Source organism: Anguilla rostrata, chromosome 12 (assembly GCF_018555375.3).
Source record: "Anguilla rostrata isolate EN2019 chromosome 12, ASM1855537v3, whole genome shotgun sequence".
NCBI lineage: Eukaryota > Metazoa > Chordata > Actinopteri > Anguilliformes > Anguillidae > Anguilla > Anguilla rostrata.
The window spans coordinates 23103246-23128998 of record NC_057944.1 but is presented as its reverse complement, the minus strand read 5'-3'; the positions used below and the strand labels follow the sequence as shown (position 1 = coordinate 23128998).

General features: G+C 39.0%; 3 protein-coding genes and 1 long non-coding RNA gene across 6 annotated transcripts in view; 3 read left to right on the top strand and 1 right to left on the bottom strand.

The window, feature by feature from the left end:
- The window catches only part of cab39 (calcium binding protein 39), a 28782-nt gene extending 26391 nt beyond the window's left edge, over positions 1–2391 (top strand). For both annotated transcript variants that reach the window (XM_064303515.1, XM_064303514.1), the window contains exon 9: positions 170–2391. In XM_064303515.1, coding sequence (XP_064159585.1) covers positions 170–358 — 189 coding nt within the window. In that variant the 3' untranslated portion in view covers positions 359–2391. The remainder of the gene's footprint in view (positions 1–169) is intronic.
- A 920-nt stretch (positions 2392–3311) lies between these two features.
- On the top strand, positions 3312–13458 carry itm2ca (integral membrane protein 2Ca). Its single transcript, XM_064303516.1, has 6 exons — positions 3312–3538; positions 5940–6086; positions 7308–7496; positions 7753–7863; positions 8801–8951; positions 11517–13458. The coding sequence occupies exons 1-6, from the start codon at positions 3446–3448 to the stop codon at positions 11606–11608; spliced, it is 783 nt and encodes a 260-aa protein (XP_064159586.1). The 5' UTR covers positions 3312–3445; the 3' UTR covers positions 11609–13458.
- Positions 8962–10956, top strand: LOC135236916 (uncharacterized). Its single transcript, XR_010324711.1, has 2 exons — positions 8962–10650; positions 10725–10956. It is a non-coding gene; the product is annotated as an uncharacterized LOC135236916 (long non-coding RNA).
- Positions 13459–16286: 2828 nt separating the features above from the next.
- gpr55a (G protein-coupled receptor 55a) lies at positions 16287–23792 on the bottom strand. 2 transcript variants are annotated; one of them, XM_064302919.1, is made up of 3 exons: positions 23585–23792; positions 22334–22475; positions 16287–17254 (listed from the first exon to the last, which is right to left on the bottom strand). In XM_064302919.1, the coding sequence occupies exon 3, from the start codon at positions 17251–17253 to the stop codon at positions 16357–16359; it is 897 nt and encodes a 298-aa protein (XP_064158989.1). In that variant the 5' UTR covers position 17254; positions 22334–22475; positions 23585–23792; the 3' UTR covers positions 16287–16356. The 2 variants fall into 2 exon arrangements, with proteins under 2 accessions (XP_064158989.1, XP_064158988.1); XM_064302918.1 differs by lacking the exon at positions 22334–22475.
- Between the last annotated feature and the right edge of the window lie 1961 nt (positions 23793–25753).

The following is a 25753-nucleotide window of genomic DNA, read 5'->3' as shown; positions in this document are numbered from 1 at the left end:
TGTTTTTTGTAGCTTTTCTTACAGAGGTTTTACATTTTATTTAGTAATGTAGAATTTAGTCACAATAGTAAGCTGTGTTAAGTCTTTATAAGGTGGAGGTAATGTGATAATCATGTCTCTCCCCCCTCCCCCCCCAATTGTTTATAATGGTTAAATTTCCTGTGCGCAGGTGTTTGTAGCTAATCCTAACAAAACGCAGCCCATCTTGGACATATTGCTGAAGAATCAAACGAAACTAATTGAGTTCCTCAGCAAGTTCCAGAACGACAGGACGGAGGATGAACAGTTCAACGATGAAAAGACCTACTTGGTGAAACAAATCAGGGATTTGAAGAGACCAGCTCCTCAGGAGGCCTGACAGCTGAGTCCAGAGTGTCTGAGCAACGTCTGAACAATAGACCCTTCAGTAGCTGCTGTTCCAATATCGAACATTGAAGCACCCTTATCAACTCATGAGGAATTATCCTGCTAATCTGCTGTTCGATGGATGTGTCTTTTTCCCGCCCCCCACAGACTTTTATTTTGATGTTCCTAAAAAAAAAAAAAAAAATGAAAAGATGCTGCTTTAATACACTTTAGGACATGATGTGGACGTATTCCTCAACAAAAAAAGTCATCCAAATTGAACAGTGTATACAAACATATATTTTACATCTTCAGTGCTATGTAGTAGACTTCATGAAATGAAATGCACACATGCAGACACACAAACATGCACATACTGCTGGATTTTCAGCACTGGATTGGTGTTGACAAGGTACTGGCAAGGTGAACTATTGTTGGTTGCATGCCTTTTTAAAATCTGATGAAACCATCCGTGTACTTGCACCTGCCCTGCTCTTCGCCTGAGTATTAAGCACATGCCACCTGTGCTGTTATAAATTGCACGCGCATTACAGCAGTAGCTGCAATTCTATGCCTTGATCTAAGAAATTAAATATTGTGTTTTTAATGTGATTACATGGGAACATGAAACTACAGTGTAAGTTTTACAGAACAAAATGGAATGGTACAATGCCTAATATGGGTGAAAATAAATCCTGTGTGGGTTTTGGGGGTTTTGGAGAAAACAGGGTGAAATCTGTACATACACCTTTTTTTCGCTTTGTAGATTTTTTTTTTTGTTTGTTTCAGATGACACGAATATTATATAACCAGAAGCGTTTTACTTTTTTTTTTTTTGCTCATTGCTGTTGAATATATTTTGCAAACAAAATGAGCAATGACATTTCATTTCATTACCGAGATGGTTGGATGGTTGCTGGTTTTCTTTGTACATAACTTAATAGCTATTATCTTACATGACTTTGGAAGATATTAATTTGTACAGCAGAGGAATGTCTTGGTATTGGTCTGTAGCTCTTAACCCTTTTTCTGCAGATGACTGCTTGTATGTTACTGAGTGTTCCTTGCAGATTGCAAAAAAAAAAAAGGTGCCGATTGCTTCAATAGAGGGCACATTGTTAACAAACACAAGTTTATGAGGTGCCAATTAACCTGAATATCAAAAACTGGACTATATAGGCTTTATGCTGAACCAGACTGATCTATTGAGCCTCATGTTTTATTTTGATCGTCTTCGTGAAGGGAGGGAGGTAAATCTATTTGATGCTCTCTAGGCATTTACGATTCACAATGGCAGCAACCTAACTTTTTGTCAGAAGAGGAAACCAATTACAGGGGATGAAAATTCCAGTACAATTACTGAGTGAAGTGTATGCAGCATTCGTGTTCATTTATACACTTCACCAAAAAGCGCAGAATGGTATATGACTGATTCTTGATCTGAAAGGCAACTGATTAGCTAAATTTCAGTGGCATGTTAGTTTTCCCAAACTAACAAAACCATTATCGTGTTCACAAGCATGAACACCCAACATAAATATGCAGGCAGATTTACATCTCGGTCAAGAAAATAATGAAAGGGGGACATTTTGGTGTTAAACCAAGTCTACAGTCATTTCAGTCCAAACAAACCATTCAAATTATCTTTGGGATTTGAGTGCTGTTTAAGAGAAACTGGGCAAAAAAAAAGGCTTGTGAAAGTGCTGTATCCTAAAACAGGAATACCTTTAAACACCTTAATGCTCTGCATTTCATTTCACAAACCATGAACATAGAATGCAAAATCCCAGTACTTCGTAAGGGACATTTAAACAGCATGCTCCTTTTAACAGCTAAATACAGCATGATATTCTGAAAGACATTGTACTGGAAATTTTTGTCAAATACTCTTAAAATACTTCAAAACAAATATCAGCCAAGTTAAATTCGTAATTGAAGTCTACTTTATAGTTCCAGCATGAAGTACAAGTGTGCTTTTAACATGTTAAATCTCCTGGGCCCAACAGTAATGACAAAAAAGAATAAATTTTGAATAAATTGAAACGAGATTGTCTCATTTTCATTATTTCTGTTGTTGACTTTAATATTTCTGTATCCGGACAACAGTGAACATTCTTTGAATAATTTGACATCAGCTCCTAAACATTTTTTTTTCTGTCCTTTTCCAAATTAGTAGAGCTAAGGAGTATCACCCATTATTAATGTCTCTACTTCCTTGCACAGTTTCCATGTAGTGTAGTGTGCCATCCAAAGATGGTGGCTTGTAGGCATATGTATTGCCCTTTTCATTCCCCCAGTTGTCTGATCCAGATACCCAATGTTGATTTCCTAGTGAGGATATATGCATTCGGTATTTGGATTAGACAACTGGGGGATCCAGCACAAATACATCTCTTTAATCCAATCTTGGACCCCCAGAATACTTCCTGGGAGGAATGAGCATCAGCTGTCGATTATATTGCCAACTTTAGGTTGACTATCTCATCTGTAAGAGCGATGTAGTACTTTGTCAATTTTCCTGTGCCTCTTTCTTTGTAGCCTTTTAGATATCTGTGGGGCATGGGTAGCTGGATGAACTAAAATAGTTTGACATTGGTTAACTGCTACTGGCAATATATCCAGTTTAACCAGTAATTCATTAGTGCCAAATGTGCTAACCGTTATATTATTCGGCAACTTATGTCTGGGGTAGACATTGCTGCAATGCACAGTGTAGAGACCTAACAAGCCATGGTTTCTACCAGTAAAGCTTTTCTACTGCCAAAAATGAAAAATTCAACCTAATACATATGGGAAGCTTGGTGCCTGTTGTGAAGGACCGTCAATAATAATTATATAAATGTATATTCAATTAATATGTCAGTAAACTATATAAATAAGACTAGAACATGTCGTCAGGTTTACACCGATTTAGGATTATTTCTGAGGGTCTGTAGCTTTAAGAGGGATTTTTTTTTTAATAAAACGCAAAACTTCCGGTTGATCAAAGCAAACGGCAAACATTGTATTGGTGTCGGCCGATGCTGAGACAGTCAAAGTAGCTAATCCGCAGTTGGTAAAGCAGGGAGTACATTTAGATTCTTTGTCTTTGAAGGCAGACATGGTGAAGATCACTTTTCACCCAGTCGGCGGGCAAAAATCCGATAAGGAAAATGATGGAGATAAAACGGAGATTCTCATACCACATCACCACGTAAGTTCAGCACATTTGTGTATGTTGGTATATCATTGCTTTGTTCTTCGTGCTTCGGCATTGATGCAGAAGAGTTAATGAAACATATGGAAGTAGCCTACTAATATTTCTAATTATTCTGCACAAACGAACGAAACGATTGTCACGGATGGGTTTCATTTGTGGTTTGGTTCGATGCTTGGCTTTATTGGACAACTGATGAGGCAAGGAACAGGGTTTATTTGAGCATGTCCGCTTTCTGCCAAACACACAACGAAATGAAAACGGAGCAGTTCAGCCTAGCTGCACTAAACGTGATTGTCCATGCAATTAACCTTTACCGTGTAAGCTGTAAACCAAAAGCACACTTTTCTGTTTTAAATAATTTACAATCAATTCTGTTTCATTTGGCATTAGTTTACCGTGGATCAATAATTGTACTTTTGGTCTTGAAATTATTGAAACGGGCCGAGAAGCAGAAAGAACTCGACAGATCCATTGGCGCGGGAGCTCTAACCAAGTCAACAGACAAAATGGCAGATTCTAAAGTGCGAGGTTTCAATGCATGTTCTAAATTACCCAGCGTATTTCTGCCCACAGCTGCTGCTTTACCACGGCAGCGGTGACCACTGCATTTGTGTTGATGTTAATTTATTTAATAAAAAAAACAAGCAAACAATTCAAAAACATTTTTTAAATAGCTGCTATACATTATGAAAGCGAAGCATTGCTTTATACATGAGTGGAGGTATATAGTATTCTGAATGAAATGCACCAATTGCCATTGCTTTCAGAAGCTGAGGTCTGTTCTTCGCTTGTCCCTAAAATGTCATGGTCCAAGGTGGGACCAAAGTTTCAAAATGTCTGCATCTAAACGTAGGCCTATAGGCTACATGACCCGACCAAAATGTCAATTTCTTATTGAGGATGAAAATATTAAAATGCAGCAGCATTGTGTTCATAGACCAATTCGACGATGATTATTTTTAACGACTGGTCATAAATGTACGTCCGTCGTCGGTATTGTACATTGGGATATACAGGACTATCTGTCCATAGTAGACGGTATTACAGTGGTTGGAACAGAGACCCAATTATGTCACCCTCTGTCGGTGACAATTTAAGTCATAAACTGTGACAGCCACTTTCTCTGGGAAGAGTATGAGTTCTATTTTATAAGATCAGAATTCATAGAAGACTGTCTATGCTACCTTTTTATTGTGCATATGCCACGCAGGTTAAAATCACTACGTGAGATGTGACATTTGGCTTTAATATTTTACTATAAGGGTAGCCTATAAACAGTTTTTCGTTTGTCTCAATATTTAATATAAAATGTCTTTTATTTTACAGAAGGTGATTGGATAAGTACTCCATTTGATGAAAGCAGACACATACTTATTAAGCTCACATGTTATACTACTAATCAGTAAATCTGTCGGCAGAGATCTGTGGTAGAAGGCAACATTTCAATTGAGAACAGTGCAAATTGTTCACGAATCAGCATCTCAACGTCATTAAAAGCTGTTAATAGCTTCCTTGGCACGTGGTACGTAAATAAAGCTGTTCTGTTTTGGTTGTTTGCACCCACATCCATCTCACCTACAAAAGTTAAGGTACGAAAGTCCTGTGTTATTAATAGTATCTGTAGTAGCTGTTTTAGAACTCGGCCCTGGTCCCACACTTTAACGGCTCCCAGTCTCCCGCGCATATCCAGCATAGTCTGAGCGCGTCTACAGCAGATGTACCGAGAGACTGTGGGTGGATATTACTCGTGTCTTGAAATGACTAAATTACTAACAGCTTGGCTGGTCTTTCGGAAACGTTTTCCCTTTCCAAATCCATGTGAAAAACCTGACTAAGATTGTAGCATACTCCACGTGGTTTTACGCAAGCCTGAAGTTCCCGGACAGAGAATGTCTATGGGGAAAATATGGACAGTTTTTATGCTTGCCCACTGATTTTATTTCAGATTGGTGAAAACATTGATTGGAAACAACTCAAATCTTTGCATCTCTTTTCAGATGTTAGGTGGATTTTATTTATGAAATGTATAGTGATCAAAATTGATTCACCCATGACTGCAATTAATATTCTATCTGAAAGATGATGTTCTTCATTGTGTTCAAATCTGGTCTTTTTCAAATGAGTTGGACTTTATTCCAGACAAAATCTGTGACTGTCTGGCACATATAGCTTGTACTGGCAGAGATCAGAATATGTCTGAATGTCTTGCCAGAGTGTGGCTCAGTCATACAAAAGACTGAGAAAATTAATGGTGGTGTGTTTTTCTGCAAGCAGTTCACTCTTGCATAACCTATTGCATTTGGTACCGTTGTAACAGTTATGGCTGTGTAGTAGAGCATTTGCCCTGCTTATGTTTGTTTAATGGGTAAACATAGGTCTATGCATCTTTCCACAGGAGGAGGAGGAGGAACTGGTTCTTCCTCTCCATCCCAAGAAGTCCCCCATGAATGGCCTTTGTTGCCTGACATTTGGACTAGTGGTCTTCATGTCTGGCTTGGTGCTTGCATCTATCTATGTGTATAGGTACTACTTCATACCTCAGGTAATACTGACCTCCTGGCTTTCCATATTGTTTTTTTATTTATTTGTGGGTTGGGGGGGGGGGGAGATTGGAATTTTTAAAAATCTTTAACTCATTATCTAAATTACATGATGCTCTGTTATCATTGCCTGCATCCACACACTGCTTTTTTAAAGCTATGTGAGTGATCTGTTCATAAACCTGCTGTAGCGCACATTTGGCTCAATAATGATAGCGGGACTGGGATATACGAAGTGTTGAGTTGCTTTCACATAGGAGTACCTGGATACTGGCATCTGTAATGAGGAGTGCAAGGATAAAATGTATTTAACTGGCTGGCTCTTGAATGCCATTTCAACCCTGCCTTTACATTGCAATCCCTATTCTGATGTAGTACCCTAGACTAATTCTAAAGGTGATAAATTTTACTTTCAGAGCAGGAAATGCAGGTATGACAGAATTATGATATAGGTCATGTTTGTGCAAAGACAATTATATGCTGAATGTTATTTCAAGCAAACACTCATAACCCTCAAACACTCATCCAGAGTGTAACTGAATGGGATCATACGCAGAAAGTGCTTTTCCTTTGTCTGTGAACTAAAACATACTGCCTGCTGAGCTCTAAATCCCATGCTGAGGGGACAGTTAAGGTGGATTATTTAACTGGCTGCACAAAAAATTGAATTGGTAGGTTGAAAAGTGATAATCCCTTAAAATCCTTTTCAAGATGTTTGGCCTTCTAAACATCACATGATTCTGTAATGTCTCCTCCTTAATAATTGAGTTCTCAGATTTTACATTTCCTCTAATTATAGATGTAAAATAGATTGTTATGGGGAAACAATATAATGTGTATTTGAATACCAAAGGAGACTAAATGCAGTATGTGTGATCTGTGCTTGATGCTAAAAGAAATTGGATGGACCTAAATCCCACAAGTATCCAATTATAGAGGCCAGCTTATCCTGGGCTGTGGATCACCAAGCACTCCCAAGATTCCCTACGCCTGTGACATTTCAGAAATGGCAGCTGGTGTGAACATTGCTCTCTGTTGTCGTACTCTGCAAGCTAATGTGCAATATATGGAAGAACCCAATGCCCTTTAGTCACATGATCATGTGATATTCATAGTGTTGGTGATTTCTGAGGGATCCAGTGCAAAATGGCCTTCCACACTGCTCTTGTGATGACGATTGCGGGTGATGAAAACATTCGGTTGCTTCCTGTCGTATGGTGCAGATTCCCGAGGAGAACCTGTTCCACTGCCGTGTGCTGTACGAGGACTCCGTCTACGCACCACTCCGTGGACGTCAGGAGCTGGAAGAGAACGTGGGGATCTACCTGGAGGACAATTATGAACAGATCAGTGTCCCTGTGCCACATTTTGGTGGCAGCGACCCAGCTGACATCATTCATGACTTCCACAGGGTGAGTTTCATCCTCAACCCCTCCTCCCCCTTCAAAAAAAAAAAGTCTTGGTTCAGTAACACATTTTTAAAAAATAAAAAATTGTTTTTGATCACACAGAATTGAGTGTATCGAGATTTGCTTTCAGCTTCTGATTGGTCCTCTTCAGTATTTCTGCATAAGCCATTGGTGTCTGTAGAAAGAATCTAACATGCCTTGAAACATATTGGCCCAAATCTTTCGTGGCTAACATCTATTTTTTCTCCCCCCACTTCAGGGTCTGACGGCATACCACGACATTGCACTCGACAAGTGCTACGTCATCGAGCTGAACACCACCATTGTTATGCCTCCACGGAACCTCTGGGAACTGCTTATAAACGTCAAGGTACTGTAGCCCTCTGAATGCATGGACACTACACAGACTGGCTTAGATGATTAGGTGATTAATTCATCTATTTGAAAAGAGCAATCAAAACCACTCCTCAGTGCATTACATCAGACATATGGAGCATATATAAATAGCAGACAAAAGGAAATGGCAGGTACAGGTAATGGACGAAAATGGAACTGTAAAGTATAAAATCACTTAATATGGTGTTGGCCACTACTGTTTTTTAAAAAAAATGTAGCTTTCTTCTCTCACCCAACATTGAAATTTGTGGTCAACTGCAGTTGCTTGCCTGTTTTGCATTGCACTTCAAATTTACAATCCTGGAGTATGTGCTTTTGCCCACTGTTGCTTTTTGATAATTATTTATTTCCCTCTGTGTACTGTGCTGAGCTCATCTTAGACACTGTTGCTTATAAAACATCAGCAAATTGAGTTGTCTCTGTTACTGAAGCTCCTTTTGTAGACATACTAGTCATAATTATAGGCAGCCAGGCCTGTCTGGCCGTTTTCTTCATGATCTTCTGCATGCTGAGATGTTAGTTGCGTAATTAATGGATGAACTACATGTGTGGCCGCCTCTGCTTTTCATTTACCCTTCCTTTATTTACCTGGATGTATTTTTTTCTTTTACATTACATAATGTGAATTGCTGATTTGTATTTCAAATGAGAATTTTTTAATTTTGGGCCTGGAACATCAACCTTATCAGCGTATGATGGTACTGCTTGATACAGTCTGAATGAAATTCTAAGCTATACTGTAGATTATTTTATGTCGTATATATAGGTGTATATCTCCCTTCTAGTGGCTTCATACTAAAAATGGCAGCATTTCATGGCCTCTGATAGGCTAGTTCAGAGAATTGCTTTGGTGGGTTGAATATGATCCTTGTTTGTTGATGGGCGTCTGTTGTCTTGCTCATTTTCTGCAGAAGGGGACCTACTTACCGCAGACCTACCTCATCCAGGAGGAGATGGTGGTGACAGGCCGCATTAGAAACATGCGCCAACTTGGAGCCTTCATCTACCGACTGTGCAACGGCAAGGATACCTACCGACTGAAGCGCCGTACCTCCAGGAGACGTGAGTTTTGTTTGCTCAAATGTGCGGTCTAGTGGAGTTGGGCACAGGTTTGTTCCTCAAGGGCTGAAAGACCTTTCAGATCTTTAATATTCAAAATAATTCCAAAAATGTTCTAAATTTAGCAAATCAAATGAATGATTTGTTGAATTTGGTTGATAGTTATGCCAGGCAAAAGCCTGGAAACTCTGCAGGCCGCATGTGTTGGTACTGATTAGCACTAGGTTGGAGCCAGCCTAGTCCTGGTAAGCCAGTAAATTCTGGGCCTGAGCACACCCTGGCAGGGGTCCATTTTGAAACATTCTTATACCTTGGGAAAGAAGTTGAATTGATTCATTTCATGAGCTCTGAAATGCTGCTGCAGAACCACAGGCTGGATGTCCAAATTTGGACTAGGCTGAACTAGGGAATTTCGCATTGATTATCCCCCTAACCAGGGATTTTCAACGGCTTTTGGTCCAGGGCCCCCTATCTAGGCTCTAAGTCATCCCGGGGACCCCCATCATAAGTTGAAAATATATATTTTTTTAAATAAATATTTTGAAATATTTTCCCAAATCTACATATATTGCCACTGCATATCAAGTGTGGTCAGGGACCCCCTACAGTACCTTCCGTAGGCCGCAGTTGAAAACCCAGGGACTGTACAATCTTGTGGTTTAATAAATGCAGATTATTCTTGGCGTATTGTAGCATTTTTATTACCCTTTCCTCCAAATTTGGCAGCTCTGCAGATGAGTTGCACCTCTCTACAGTTGTGTGCTCCATGCGTGTCTGTGGCTTTCTCAATGTTTATGTGATGAAAGATAAAATTTGTACTGCTTTGTCTGGGGAAACATCAGGGGCCTTATTTGTAGAATGTGCATGGATTTCATTCTAAATTTCAGAATGCGCCAAATTCCAATTTTGCATACACGCAATTTATGATGCATATGCATGAATGAATAAGTTGGCATAAATCACAAATATCAACAAAACTGACATTTCAATTTTGCAAGTCCACCCCAGTGTCCACCCTCGAGTTAAAAAGCCAGTCTCTGGTGGCTTTTTAACTCCTCTCACAATGTTACAAGCTCTGTCTGTCCGTTTTCTAAATCTATGCTTACGGAGTATGTGAGGCTACATTTTCTAAGTCTTCCAACAGTAGCCATTTCCCCTTAAGTGTGAATAAATTACTTCAGTTTCTAAAGTCTTGTCTGTAATTACCATTAATATGTGCAAAGGAATTTGCATATGATTTGCAAATTTGCAACTTGCAGTTGATAATGCTGTGCTGTGCCATGGGTTTCAAACAAGTTTTTCTTTATCCATATAGTGTGTTTGCATTGCTTCTCATGCGTCTCACACAGTATTTGAATATTTGGTATGAACATTTTATAGAAAAGGCCCCTGGGCTGCTAGGAAGACAGTGGTGATTTGCATCACAGCCCAAGTGTGAGAACTACCTCTTTACACATAGAGGGGGAGAATATATTTCTGGATAAATGTGGCCCAGGACCTTTCAAATGTGTCTTGAAAGGTTGGATGATGTGACTCGACAGGTTTCTCCTCCAGAGGTGTGACCTCCTACCGGTAATTGCTGGCTGCAAGAGTTGCAAATCCCATATTCTCTTGGGATCTAGAGGAAACGTCATCATCCACTGCAGAAATGTGCTCCAGGACTGCTGGGTGGCTCATTCGGTCAAGGCAACATGCCTCTGGTGTATGTATGAGTCCCACGGTCTCAAATTAGATCTGGACCCATACCAATATTGACTTTGACCAATCGCTCTATAGGGTGACATGCAGTTGTGTCGCACAAGGGTACAGGAGGAAAAAAAAGAGGAAAGATCTCACCCGGCTTGGAGATTCCCTGGTAATTTCCTGGCCAATACTGTACTATACTTTTTTTATTAATTCTGTGTTTGGGTCTTTTCTGGTAACTTAATCTATCACCACACCTCTGATCCAAAACAAGCTTGAGGATGCAGTGTACAACCCCCTCCCCAGTTTCTCCACAAACTTTCCACCATGCTAAACGCATTTAAAAAGAAACAATAGGCCACTCCTCCCTCTTCCTGTCATACGTTTATTACTTCCTGTGCCTCACTTCCTCTTAGGGAGTCATTTTGGGAGGGTAACCCCTCTGTAAAGGGGCTATCGCCTATTTAAAATTTGCCTAGTGAAGGAGTAAAATGGATCCCGTCTATATCCCGGTAACGGATGCAGACATATATTTCTATATTTCACAATGACTTATTTACCCGTACAAAGATTCTTACTATAATGTAACAAAAAAATATTTAGCTTCTATCTATGGTAATGTCACAAGACATGGATGCTCTCGACCGACAATCGACAAGTCTTCTTTCTTTATGCATACTGTGATCTAGCTGGCAATAATGAGAGTAAGAAACTGTACTGTCTGCTTCTTTAAAGCATGCTGAAAACCTGACTGTGTTGCATGAAGCCAGACACTTGTGGTTTCCCTGCTGGGGGAGCTCTGTTATGCGAGCAAACTCACCCGCCCCCACATCGAGCCATTTGTTTCTGAGAAACTGAGCACTTGTGTGGTGTGTTTCTCCCCAGGCATTGAGAAACGCGCGGCGCAGAATTGTCACCGAATCCGTCACTTCGAGAACACGTTTGTGGTGGAGACCACCATCTGTGACGCGGCCTAGCTCGAGAGCTGTGATTCTCCGTCCAGCGTGAAGGCATCTCCCCAGCCACTGTAGCCCCGTCTTGTGCGTTTAGTTTCATTTGCACTTTCAGCGTGGTATTGTTTGTTCTCTCTGATTTAAACCTGTACTGTAATTGATATTTGTCAGTGTTGAATTTTTGTTTTCATTTGTTAAAATAATGTGATTAAATAATTGTTAGAATTATTATTGATTGTTATTTAAATGTGACCTGTGCACAATCATGCTGTTCTATATACTCAGCAGAGGATGAAGTATATTCCCTATGTGGAACAACAAAGGTTTTTGTTGTCAGTGTGAGGGATATGATGGCTGGTTATATCTTTGTTTCCATGTGTCATGGTGACTTCTGTTTCCTCCATCTTGAGAAATTATGGTGTACTGTTCACCTAGTGATACAATCTCCTGAGTGCACTTTGCCAAGTATGTCTACATAAACCTGCCTTTCTCTGCATACACACTCCTTTTGCTGTTATGCTTTCAAATTTCTTTCCATCCTGAGATCTTGAAAATGTGCATACTCATTCATGCTGCAGACCTCTCTTTTCCAGGTTTGTTCCTAAATGCTGTGTCCTTGAATATGCAGAGGAAGCAGCAGAATTCTGATAGTTCTGTATGGTATTTCAGGTCCTGTGTCCTGTGGTGGTCAGACTTTGTGGGAGATTGTATCCATGACATCAGGACATTGTCAAATAGCTTGATGTTCTTAAGTCACAAAAGCAATCTTAAGGGACACATTTAAGCATTAGTGTCAATCCTTAATTTTTTCACATTTAAAAAGTGTCATATTTGATACCTTTTCACGCTGGCATTTTTGAAGCAATATCCATTCAATGTATATGTGTTCTGTAATTGCTGTTGGGTGCAAAAATCTTGCCAAGTATTCAGATGTGATGATACAGGCACAGGAACTTGCATATCAAATGCATAAAACCAAGCGTCTGTTGTATACCTATTAGGCAATTATAGCAGAGACTTGAGGCATTTCAAAGATTTGATGGTTTATATCGCTCTAATAAAGATCTAATTAACCTCCCCCTTTTTGAATTTTACAAAGTTCTGACTTTGAGCATATCTGTTGACACTTTTGTCTTTAAAATTAAGTTTGATATGTTGTTCAATATTACCACGTCAGAAGACATAGCAGACCATCTCTAGGCAGTCTTCTATCTTGAAAATACGCTACTGCTGGATTATCTTCTATGAAAATTAAACACTCTGCACTCCTTGTGATACTCCCCCAAGTTAACCATACTGCTTTGTTTGGAGGTGTAGCTTTGTTTGGAATGGAACTCTGGGATTTGGAGTATGAAAATAAGCTGTTGTGACCACCAAACTGAAAAATCAAGTATTGACACTTTATGACCTTGTGAGCTTAATCTATTACCTGTCATGCTCCTCTCCCCTGTATATGTAGCACAAGGGGTTATGATTCTCTAATTGGTCATCACTTATTTTTACTTTCACTTTTAAAATACTTTTCAGTTTATGAAATTAACTTTCCCTCTAGCAAAATAGACTCTGTCATGGGGAAAATGTGCATTCATGCATCTGCACCCCCTTTGTTTTTCTGCTTCTTTTGTTCATTTCCACTTCCTTGACTGTGTTTCTTCACTTCTGGTGCACTTTGGAAAATTGGCCTCTCTTTGGTTGCCCTGCATGTCAATTTCTCAAATACCTGTACTCTATGAATATTTTCTAAGACCATGAAAAGCCTTAGTTCAGCACCTGAACTAAAGTTATTGCTGTTGTAAGAGAATTTGTCAACCTATACCTTATCTGTATATTTTGTCTGCTGGTAAAGCCTATCTATGAATAAATTAGTGAAACCATCTATTGTGTGCTTTTTATGTTCGTAAACAACAACATTTAAAATATTGACCATAATGGCCAAATGGAGCTGATTGAATTGTGGAAGTTTGTAAATGTCATTTGGCTTAACCATTAATAAAGCACTTGGCAGCATGCATAGGGTTGGGTAAAAAATATGCTGGAAATAATGGCTGGTTATATCTTTGTGTTCATGTGTCACAGTGACTTCTGAGTCCTCCCTCTTGAGAAATTATGGTGATTTTGTTCACTGAGTAACTCAATCCCCTCAGTGCACTGTGCAAAGTATGCCTACATAAACCTGCCGTGGACATTCCTGGTTACCTACAGTTACAAATAGCAAGAGGAAGCCTCCATGTCTTTGAAAGAGGTTAATTCACTTATGGTTATCAGTTTGTATAAGCACACATATCATATTAATCATGAAAAAATTGTTTTAAGCAGGTGTACTCAAACTTTTGACTTGCAAGTATATCATAATATAGCCCAGTGCAGTGCAAGTGATATTTTAGAATCAGGTCAAATTGTACAATTTTGCCTGATAACTTTAACAGTCAAAACTAGAATTATGAAGAAAGGCTTGTGTGTGCGTGCAAAGCAAAGTGGTGCGAAAGCATGTGAACTAAGCGTTACACTGACTATTGTGGTACTCGGAATATTTTCCTGAGGTTGGCAGGTCTGCATACAGGAGCAGCAATGTGCAGATACACTTACTGAATGATTGTGATGTCCATGCATTCATTTGAAGTGCAAAGCAAAACTGGTGTGTAACCATATACTGCAAATTTATACCTAAGGGGAGAGCAGCCAATTTATTTAAAGTCTGCCATGAACTTGACTGTGCAGCTGGGCAGGATATCTTAATCTGGCCCACTGGTGTTGGGAAAGTGATCAAAGCACAGGATGTGGGCTACCAGGCATAGGTCAAATGTGATCTTCTCACGTCCTTCACCTAGTTATTGATAGAGTGTTTCATATTTAGTCCAAACCAGAAAAACTCCAGAGTACTTGCATTCGTTATGTGTTCTGGTGGCTGCATAATAGTGGGAGGCACATTTTTCTGCATGGTTTGGCTCTACTCGTACTATGTCAGTTGCTGCTTAAGTCTTATTGGTACTTTGTGATCATCTCACCCTATGTTAAAGCATTTGTTTCCTGCAGAGTGGTGTATTTCACGACGAGAGTACAGGGGCAATGTCCTGATAGATTGAGGAGTATGGCACTTATGTCATCCATATGTCATAGCCTTCTCAGTTACAAAATTCTAACTCAGTTATGGGATATTCAATGTCATTACCCACTTCAATCAATGTGAGTTGATTGACTTGTGGAACGGTGCTGTCACAGTCCTGCAGAATCACAGATGCTGTTATGTGATGGCAGCTACATAAATGACTTTCCTTGTGTTTCCATTTTTTGTATGTTATCTGTACAAACCTGAGTATACATTAGTCTTTCTGTGTATGAGTTTCTATTAATCCCTTACATTCTCAACTGAAACATGAGTTCAACTGAAATAAACAGGGTTGTCCCCTTGTTTTTTAACCTGAATGAAAATTGCTTGTGCTATCTATGTCTTTGTCTTTTGCTCTCTTTCCTGTGCAACAGCAGTATTGCATCTCTCAACCTTGACTTCAGTGTCCCAGGACAGAAATTCTGGTCCTTCCCCCTCCATTCTAGAAAGTGTTCAGTCTTTAGACGCCATCTCCGTGGGATCTTAAACCATCAGGCCCCCAGATGGCTCACCATATGGCAGCCGCAGAGTCGGCAGCCATGGGCTTGGAACGAGGCTAACTCATTTATTATACACCAGCAATGGCAGCCGGAGGAGAAGCTTTGCCTCCACCGACCAACTGTGAGCTCAGTGGCACTGTAGCACAAGTACACAGGGAAGCTGTGTGTTGGAAAAGGAATGCAGTGAGGACAACTGTGCACTGTAGGCAAGTGATCTCTTGAAGAAAACACATCAGTTTTAGTGGTTCTATGGATGGGCATTTGATAATGGGTAGGCATGGTAATGGTAAGAGTGAAAATAGTTATTTTTGCTAAATACTTAAGGGATTTGGGCATTAGTTATTTTAATCATTTTATGAGCTGCTTTTGTGTGTAAATCAAAGCAATTGGGTCTAATATTTGGTTGCATAACCGCAAGAAACATTTTATTACACCTCTGCGTTGTTACATGCTGGTATCTTAATTAGACACTTATGAGAACATTATTTCAATTACATATATAATTTAAATAATAAATTATGGCCTTTTAAACCTTTGATGATGAACGAACAATCCTTAAACCTACGAAACAGGCAAATTTGCTCTAGATACATAGTTAAGGTTGTATGGTTTTTATGATCCTGTTGGTGGCAGCCATATTATTTGATTGTACTAATTTGCATATTGTGTTGTTTCAGCAATTAGTTCCAAAATTCCACGGGCTTGCGGCAACTATTTTATTTCCCCAGAAAATAGATGATGCTATGCAAAAACAGCATTTCTTTTTAAATTGTGGAAAGTCCAATATGTGTGTCTCCATGTCAAAACATTATGCAGCTGATTACCCTCTACAAACTAGCCTATTGAAATAATTCATACATGATAGGGTTTACAGTTATATTTATAAAATGTTGCAAAGAAAGATAACTAATTGTTAATATTGACTGTTGTTGAAGGTTATATTCCTGTGGTGCTGTCAGCAAGGCTGGGCAGAGAGCTTTTGAAGGACCTGTGATCAAAGTCAGAAAAGGGCACAACAACCTAGAAAAACGGTTCTACACCACCCAGTTATTGTACAGAGTATTTTGATGAAAATTAATGACAGCAACAATGATAATATAAATATACATTTTTATTACCAAATAAAAGGGTCACAATCAGGCATTTGAGACAAAAGGGACAGGTGCTCAGCCATCCATAGGCCTCGTGTCTGCTCGTGTCTGGGTGTCAGCCACTGAAGCTGCCTGCCAGTTCTCCAGCAATATATAATAGTAGCATATTCCATCAAACAAACAGTTAACACTACTCACAGAAGAACTGATGTGTAAAAACATTCTCAATTGATCAATTTTCTCTCTCACTGAGGATGAGTTTTTTGCCCAGAAATAAATAAGCACAGCAACATGATAGGGGATGAAGCACACCAGAAATGTGACAAGGTTGCTGATGACGATCTTCACTGACTTGTTATTCTGCAGCTTTTTGTCCTGTGGGTTTCGATTTCTCAAGCCTTTCAGAATTAACAAGACATTCGTGGAACAAAAAACCATGATGATTGTGCTGGCCGAGAACACGGTCTCCAAAGACACAACAATTTCCACCTTGTTCCAGGTTGCGTTGGAGAAATTTTGGAAACAACTGTCCCCGTGGTCATGCAATTGGTAAACTGCAGGGCTGACTCCAAAAATTAAGACCCATATCGCAAGGCAGAGCACTGCAGCCTTCTGTGGAGAGCGAAACTTGGAAATTGTGAAGGGGAACCTCAGTGTAATATAGCGATCCACTGAAATGCATACTATAAACAAAATGCTTCCATATATGTTTATATATATCAGGCTCTCCAGAAATGAACAAAATCCACGTCCCAGACCCCATTGTTGGTTATAAGCATATATCTTGAAAGGCAAGGAGAATATGAGAAGGATGTCATTTATAACAAGGCTGGTAACATAAGCAGTTGTCTCTGTGAATCGTCTTATCTTGAAAAACAATGTCCACAGAGCTAAGAGGTTCAATGGGAGGCCAAGAGCGATTGTTGGGATGTAGATGAACCACTGGACCCACGAGACGATGTACTCTGACATTCTGCAATGAAAAGGAAGTAGGAGGGGAGCTGTGTAAGATGGCACTGCATTTGAGCATATTTTGGTAATTTATGCACTTTGCATGCACTATTATATGCTTCAAACCATTTATGCAACTTTTTTATGCAGATACAAATGTAGAATATTTTTCTACAGTTTTTAGTTTTTTTTTAAAGCACATTTCAATTGGTTTTTAATGTGATAATACAAGTTATGCTAATACAAAAATAATACATATATAGACATGAATAAAAATTTTTTTAAAAAAAGAACAAAAAATTCAGATGAAAAAAACATTAGAGCCCATTATTTGACTTTTTTTTACTACTTCGGGATCGGCAGTTATGCAGCCGATGTGTCCCGATTTTTAAGTAAGTATAATAAACAAAAAAAACATTGATTATTTATCTGTACTTGTCTGTTCGAACGTTGTAATTGCTATTTACTAGAATTATCCAATAGAGGGAACTCTAATACAAGTGTGAACTGCAGCAGCTGACGCGCTGCTTCTGTAATAAGATGTTTGCCACTCGTGCCTCATCCAATATTCTCCACTGCAAGACTTGTCTGCACAGATTCGATTGCCGTAATAAAGGTATGTATATTTAGTGAAAGTTTTTAATTAAATGCGTTTATACGACCACTATGTTTATCAATCCTCATTATCAAGCGAGCAAGCTAGCTAACATATTTGGTTCACTTTAGCAAGCTAGCTGGCTAGCAAGCCTTTATGAAGTGGCAGTGAGCACATAATCAGCGTAGGATCTACATTTCCAGAGGACATCGCTGTATTCTCAAATAAATAACCAGCCAAAATAAAATGGTGATTGAATGCGTCACACATTTGTTTTTTATCTGAGATAATGATATTAGCTACTATATGATGCTGTGTCAATAGCCAACGCGTTATTGCAAGCGAGTGTCATCTAGTCACGCGTCATCGTAGCAAGCTAACCAGACAGTAAAAACGCCGATAAAACACTTCTAACGTGTATCATTTTAAGCCATGTTATCTAGCTTTGTCTCGGGTAACCTGCACGAAAGCGCATTGTAGTTTTTTTCACGTATTTCATCCAGTCAATTTAATTTCATCTAACGTTACACTTGATTCACTCATTAGATCCGCTAGATAATGTCTTACTCTTTGAGATCATGTAGTAGAAATAAAATAAGAAAATATAATTCATTTAACTTACTGAGAATATATAATAAGAAATAATGAGGCTGTGTCAATAGCTAATGCGTTATTGCGAGCGAGTGTGTGTCATCTAGTCACGCGTCAGAGCGCATTGTAGTTATTTTCACCACCGAATTCTTATGGACAGGGAAGCTCGCTAGAGTCTTACTCTCTGAGATCATGTAGTAGGAATAAGAAAATAAGAAAATATAATTAATTTACTGAGAATAGATACTAAGAAATAATAATAACAAATTAGTAACAACAACAACAGTAATAATATTCATAAAAATACATGTTTGAAACTGGAAGACTGATTTTTTTAAATTAATTTTTTATAGATGGCTGGAAAAGAAATGAGTAAAAGCAAGGTGTGGAGTTATTTTGATTTAACACACTTAAATATGGTGTTTATATATATATTTAATTTAATATCATCTTTTACATTTTTTTATCTAAAAAGTTCTTTGTGTGTTTATTTTTATTTGTTTGCTTATAAGTTCAATGTTCTTAAATATAGAAACTTTAATAAAATCTAAGTTTTTCAAATTAATTTGAAAATGTTGCACTTTTTGACAAAATATCGGTCAGAACATCGGTAATCGGTGGGCTAGGACTCTCCAAAATCGGGATCGGCATCGGACCCAAAAATCTGGCATCGGTCGGGCTCTAAAAAACATTACAAAAAAATCAGGGTGGCATGGACATTTTTGAGTTTATCATGCAATAGCTGGTATCGTATACAGTACAAAATTAAGCATAGAGTGTTATTTCCCTTCAACATCAGTCAGTGCTTATTAGTAAATTAGGCATTCTTATAACAAAACTTCACTCTGTAAGAAACCCCTCAGGTACACCAAACAGCACTGAGGTCCCCAACTGCCAGAAATGGCTCCAACATACCAAACAGTGGAAGTATCTCAGTGGTGAAGGAACGCATGTAATCTTACCTGGTGCTACTGGAACAAGATTTATTTAATGTTATCAGTTATCTGACTCCAAAAATAATGTTTTAACCTCTCCTCTGTGCTAACAGTTATGCATAGATAGAAGAAACTGCTTTCTGCCTGTAGAGTGCCTCTATACGGATCACTGTCTACCTTGGTAGACACTGACGTGCCTCTACGACACTAGTGTATAGGCAAGTGGCTGCGGGGTGCAGATGTCCTGAGTTCTGTGTAGGCTACATGTTAGGACCTTAAAACTGCTAGGTGTGTAGTGTTATGAGTCAAAGAGGAATGCTGGGTCAAAATGAATGTAGTTTATTGTACAAGTGTGTTAATAAAGGCAATAAACAATGGTGTGTAGTTAAGTCACACTGTGTTTTGGTCAAATTAAAGACTAACCATTGCACTAATTCTTTCCCTAGCTCCTGAACATAACCCTAATTATGTCTCTAACCAAATGCTTACCATTTTCCTAATCCTAACCCTTAACCCTAATTCAGCAGTGCAGTACTACTGGCCTTGAGGGCCAGATATGAGTATCCCTGTTCAATACCCTACACCCTACACCCTATGCCCTAAATACCACTACACAGATCTCAGGCCACTGTAAGGTAGGCCATTTAGTATGGTTGTAAATCCATTGACTTGATAGAACAGGGGTCTGGGAAAAATCCATTGCAGAACTTGCCCAAGTTAACCTTCACAACTTTGTCTGTCTTGTGGTGGTGACAAGGCAAGCTATGATAATCTGACCAACTATCCTCACAAGAATTTTGATTGTTTTCACATATTATGAACTAGCATAAAAGCGACAAGCCATCAAACTCATAACATGAATGCTGCCACTTTCTGCCACCACTTTGTGTCACAGAAAGAGGTGGCGAGTTGGATCTGTCCATCTGTTGGTATATCCAATCTTAACAAAAATGTTTTTTTACTGTTACTGACATACAATGCACTGTCTATACTGTAAGTCATTGTAAAATATAAGCCTGTCATTAAAAGTAATAATTGGTTGTGTTATTAGTTTTGCTTGTGCTACAAGCTTTTGCAGATGCTAAAAGGCTTAGTAAATCAGGCCCAAGATCATGACTCACCACCAAATGTGAAAAGCATTTAGTCACCATAAATATGTAATTTTCCATTAAAATGGGTGAGAATTATTATCAACATTGTGAAAAGATAAAATATTTACAACTGAAACATTTATTTCACCTGAAATTAAAAGTGATGCTAAACTGTTACATCAAAAAATGCACATAAACTCAAACCTGCCTCAACTGCACTTTCCTTATTTATAACCCTAACCCTAATCTCTGCTGTAAGGTTCAATTTTGATTGTTCATGGACCTTGATCACACCACAGCTAAAAAGACAATTGCCCCACATTCTGCAGATTGCCGTGGAGCAGTCTCATGACCTTTTTCTACCCCATCAACACTTGGCCAGGAACAAGGATAAACAGATGACCAGGAAATTGTCTGTTTTCATGTCATAAGAAGCACTCTCAGGCACCGTTGGGTCACCTGGCTGGAACCTGGCTGACCATTACCCGCATTATGGAATAACTGGGAATGATATGGTAAATGTGGTGAACTGTGAATAATATAATTAAATAATCCTAAATAATATCTGAAATGCTGGGGATACTGTATGTTATACAGACAGGCACACTGAGCTGTTAGGGGTGGCATAGGGAGGTTTATCCCAAGTTTGTATCGCCTACATAAGTGTTTAGATAATAAAAAGACCACCACCTTGGGCCTCCATAGAAAAGTATTAAAGAGAATGACAGATAAAAGCATAGGTCATGTTCCATCGTACAAAGTATCTTATTACTATCACAAGATTTTTAATGGTTCCCCTCTGTCTACGGGGGAGGGAGAGTATACTACCTGGAGAACAGTGGGGGGTCTCTTGGTGGTGGGAAGATTGTTACAGACCTGTTCCTGTTCAGACCTTATTCGGGCATACAAAGGGAAATGTGTTATGTGGAAGGCTTGCTCAGGATTGCATTTAAGTGAACTCTAAAGAACAGCTATCATTATTTAGCTTGCCTTAAATGTTTACCTTTCAGCATTGTTGGAACTGCCTATCCTTGGTTATCACCAACTGTCATATTGCACCATTTTTTTTGTTGCCATTTTCTCCCATTTTCTCCCCAATTTAGTCGTTTTACCAATTCCCCGTGTGTATCATAGTCCTGGTCCATGTGCTATCCTCTGTCGGTCTGGGGAGGGTGCAGACTACCACATGCCAGCCTCCGATACATGTGGAGTCGCCAGCCGCCTCTTTTCACTTGACAGCGAGAAGTTTCACTGGGAGAGCGTAACGCGTGCGGAGGTTCACGCTATCTCCCTCAGATCCCCTCCCTACTGAACAAGCGCCCCGACCAACCAGTAGTCACTAATGCAACAATCAGGACTCATACCCTCACCCGCTTCCCACCCGTGAACACTGCCAATTGTGTTCATAGGAACGTCTGACCAAGGCGGAAGTACCAAAATTGCACCAATTTAAACAGTTTCCCCTTTTCAGTGCATCTAAATTATGTGGTTTGCATATATGCTGACCCGGATGTGCATCTCTGCAAGGATCAATGAGTGTATTGGCTTTGTATGTGGTTCTGGGGTAACACTGTAATCGGGTTACCTCCTGGGCATATTGATAGGTTCACTAGCCGGAAGTGCAGCTGCTCTAGGATAGCTGTTTGAGTCAGTGTCCAGATACAGTTCAGTGGTCCAGATAGATCTTTGTGTTATTTCATATAAATAATAGAGGGGTCATAGTCTGGGATATTTAGATTTCCCTAACCAGATGGAGTAACCATAGTTAGAGCTCTCTGGGATAGATGTTAGATTCGGTACCCGGACAAACATATTTTTCAAGTTAAAGTCACTTATTCATTGCGCAGAAACATTATTTACAAGATTTTTGGATGAGTAGCACGATTTACCTGCTAGGATAGAAGGTCTTATTGTCAGAGAAGAATTATGTGAATGTCTGTGTTACATGTCATGCAGACATGCATTCACTTGTGGTTGTGTTGTTTTCTCTCCTCTCTGTCTTCCTTTGCAGCAGTAGAGTCTTGCTTTATTCTGAAAAATGCATTTCAAGGAAAAATAAAGACACATACAGCGTAAGTGTTACTTTCAAAAAGTTAAATATTTTAGTTATCCTCAAGAAAAATCTAACCTTTAATGTAACATGCATATTTTGCCAAAGAATGTAGGGGTTTCAGATTGAGAAATAATTTTATGAACTTTTAAATTTTTTAATTTCATAAAATGTGTAACATGTCAAAAACTGAGTGTTTGGAAGGAGAGGGAGATTAAAGTGCACCTCTTGAACCAGGTGAAACCTGGCACTGTCAAAGCTCATTAAAATTAGACTGTGACATACAGTATAGTCATTGTGAGAATTGTTTCTGAGAAAAAATTGTCATAATGAAAAAATGTCAGGGTTTAGTTTGAGAGTTTTAAAATGCCACGGGTCCACGCTATTTAAATTGGTGAGAAAGGATTTAAGATTGTTGGATGTAACCAGACATTCTATAACATTATTGTGTAGAATCCAGGTTAGAATTCAAAATGAAATTAATTTTTTTAGTGAAAATTGTCAATATTTGAGATCCTCAAAAAACAAATACATTGGGGGTACAAACTGATGAGAAAAACTGGTACCATTAAGTGTGACTGAAACAAAGCAATATCTTTTAGTTTGATCAGGGGTGTGTACTGAGTGCAATAAAACAGGCTAAATTGTAATGTTGGTGTATCTAGAGTTGATGAAGAGTGACAATATTGCTGTAAAATGTGTGCCCTATAGATTTTATGCAGCTATATTATTATCTCTCATAGACCTAGAATGTAGTTTTCTTTTCACTTTAAAAAAACATGTTCTCACCACATGCCTCACAGCACCGGAAACTGTCTACAGTAGACCACAGTATTTCATTAAAAAACCTACAATAGAATTACAGTTTAAAAAAAAAATACATTTCCAATTAAGTATATATTTTCAATGGTTAGCATGTTTATTCTGTTCACATTTGGTATAGCTGTTCATTTAAAAATGTTTACAGATGATTATCTCATGATCGTACTTTTGGTTGTCTTCCACCATAGCATAGGCTATAGGAAACCTAGCCACGCCTGCAGCAGTTTAAACTTAAACAACCACATAAGGAATGAACAATTTCACTTACTCTTCTTGCACAGAAGTTAAATTCATCACGAGAAGTAAAGGATTTGTCCTCGCATTACTTGTGACGAGTAAACCAACAGTCACAATCCGTTGAGGTAGGAACTTTCTTCTGTGGTTTTTTGTAGCTGCGATGGTATCAGTTAAGACTCCTCTACCATCTTGCAGTAGTGGGTTGTTGAATGAATTCTCTCCAGTCCTGGTTTGACTGCACTGACTGGGGGGTTGGTCACAGATTTTTATTTTATTTGGGGGGGGGGAGCGACGACTCTTTATTCAGAGCGCAGTGTGCGCCACACAGTTTAACAGGCATTTCTTCATCCTTTGTATGCTACAGTGTGTATTATATACAGTGCGGTTCACGTATTTGAGCAGTGATACAATTTTTGTTGTTTTGGCTGTGTACTCCAGGATATTGGATTTGAAATGAAGCAATGAATAGGAGGTTAAAATGCAGGCTGTCAGCTTTAATTTCAGGGTATTTAGATCCATACTGGGTGATCTCTATGGGAATTACAGCTTTTTATACATAGGCTACTCCCCTCCATTTTAGAGGACAATAAATTAGGCTGGGTGGTTGTCACGAAAATCCTGGGGTCACGTATTCCATGATTGTTGCCATTTCTTCACAGGTCTGTGTCTTTCTAAATTTTGTTGCCATTTCCATGATTTCCATGATTTCAGAGTTCCCATAGCTTACAGTGTTATTTGTACAGGCATATGCATTTTTACAACATTGGCAGTTGTTGGGAGGAACACCCAGACTGAAATAATGGTTATGCCACTGAGCAGGTATCAGGATACGCATTTCCTCAAAAAGTTTCCATTTTCAAGTTTCCGCTGCCCGACCTCACATATGCAGCAGTGTCATGCAAGGTGCTGCACAAAGTGCAATCCTCCAGCTGCACCAGAATCCCCCCCCCTAAGTCAACCCACTCTCCAAACACACAAACAAAGGAAATACAAAGAAAGAGCTTTATTTAAGAGAAACTTTTACTTAAAACCAAGCAGTATTCCCCCATCTTGCTCCCTCTCAAGAGCCCACCAGCGAGATTCCCAAACAGACTCATAGGACAGTCACTATGTGAGTATCAGTCACAAACATGGGCAGTGGGCATGGGACATGGGCAGTAACCAACAAAACCTTTGGACACAAAAGCCTATCAATGAGCCGGCCTCACCTGTGAAAACGAAATGAAATTTTAGCGCAGAGAAAAGACTTTGAGAGCACAGAAACTGCTAGCTGCAGTTTTGCTTGCAAAAACTTCACCCATTTGTGCAAGTTACCACTGCACTCTTCGAGAATACTCAGGCACATGAGTACATTTTGCTTCCTTGGAGAGAATACTCATGATGATGTTTCAAATAGATGTAATATATGTAATGTATATGAAAATAAATGTAATGGAAATGTAATGTTTCATAAACATGCATTGCAAAAGTATTTCTTCAATATATTGACAAAATAATGGTTAAGTTAATATTTTAACTTTAGAATGCAACAGCACTCATGATAAACTAATAATATAACATTCCATCTTTTTTTGCAGTTATTTTTTTATAAACTCAATTTAAATCAAGCACATGCTTCCATCTTGTATTTTCATGCAATACATGCCCTTATGTATTTTTATCTGCGTATACGTTTTTCTGGTATGGGCATTGTTAGGTATACTGTATGTACTACATGCCGCCCGCCAAGGCGTAACCTGCCATCCCAGTCAGTGAGCTCACCCATTCTCATTCTTGAGGCTTGGATAATGATGCTGTTTAAATGTTTATTACAGTATCTCCCACAAGGGGGCAGTATTATATCAGAAACAGAAGAGTCTTGTAAGCTTGAAACAGGACAAAAAAGTATTTTGAAAAATGTAATCAGTGTAAGTAAATCTGGATCAGAGCATCTGCTTAATACTGTAATGTAATACTATTTTCACACATTACATCTTCTGAAATCAAATATAATATTCATCTGTTCTTTAGGAGTGTGTGAATGTGTGTACAACTCACTGTTGTAAGTCGCTCTGGATAAGAGCGTCAGCTAAATGCCTATAATGTAATGTAATGAATGGTGTGTGTGCCCTGCAATAGATTGGGGGCCTGTCCAGGGTGTATTCCTGCCTCTCACCCAATGCATGCTGTGATAGGCTCCAGCACCCCCCCCCCCCCCACC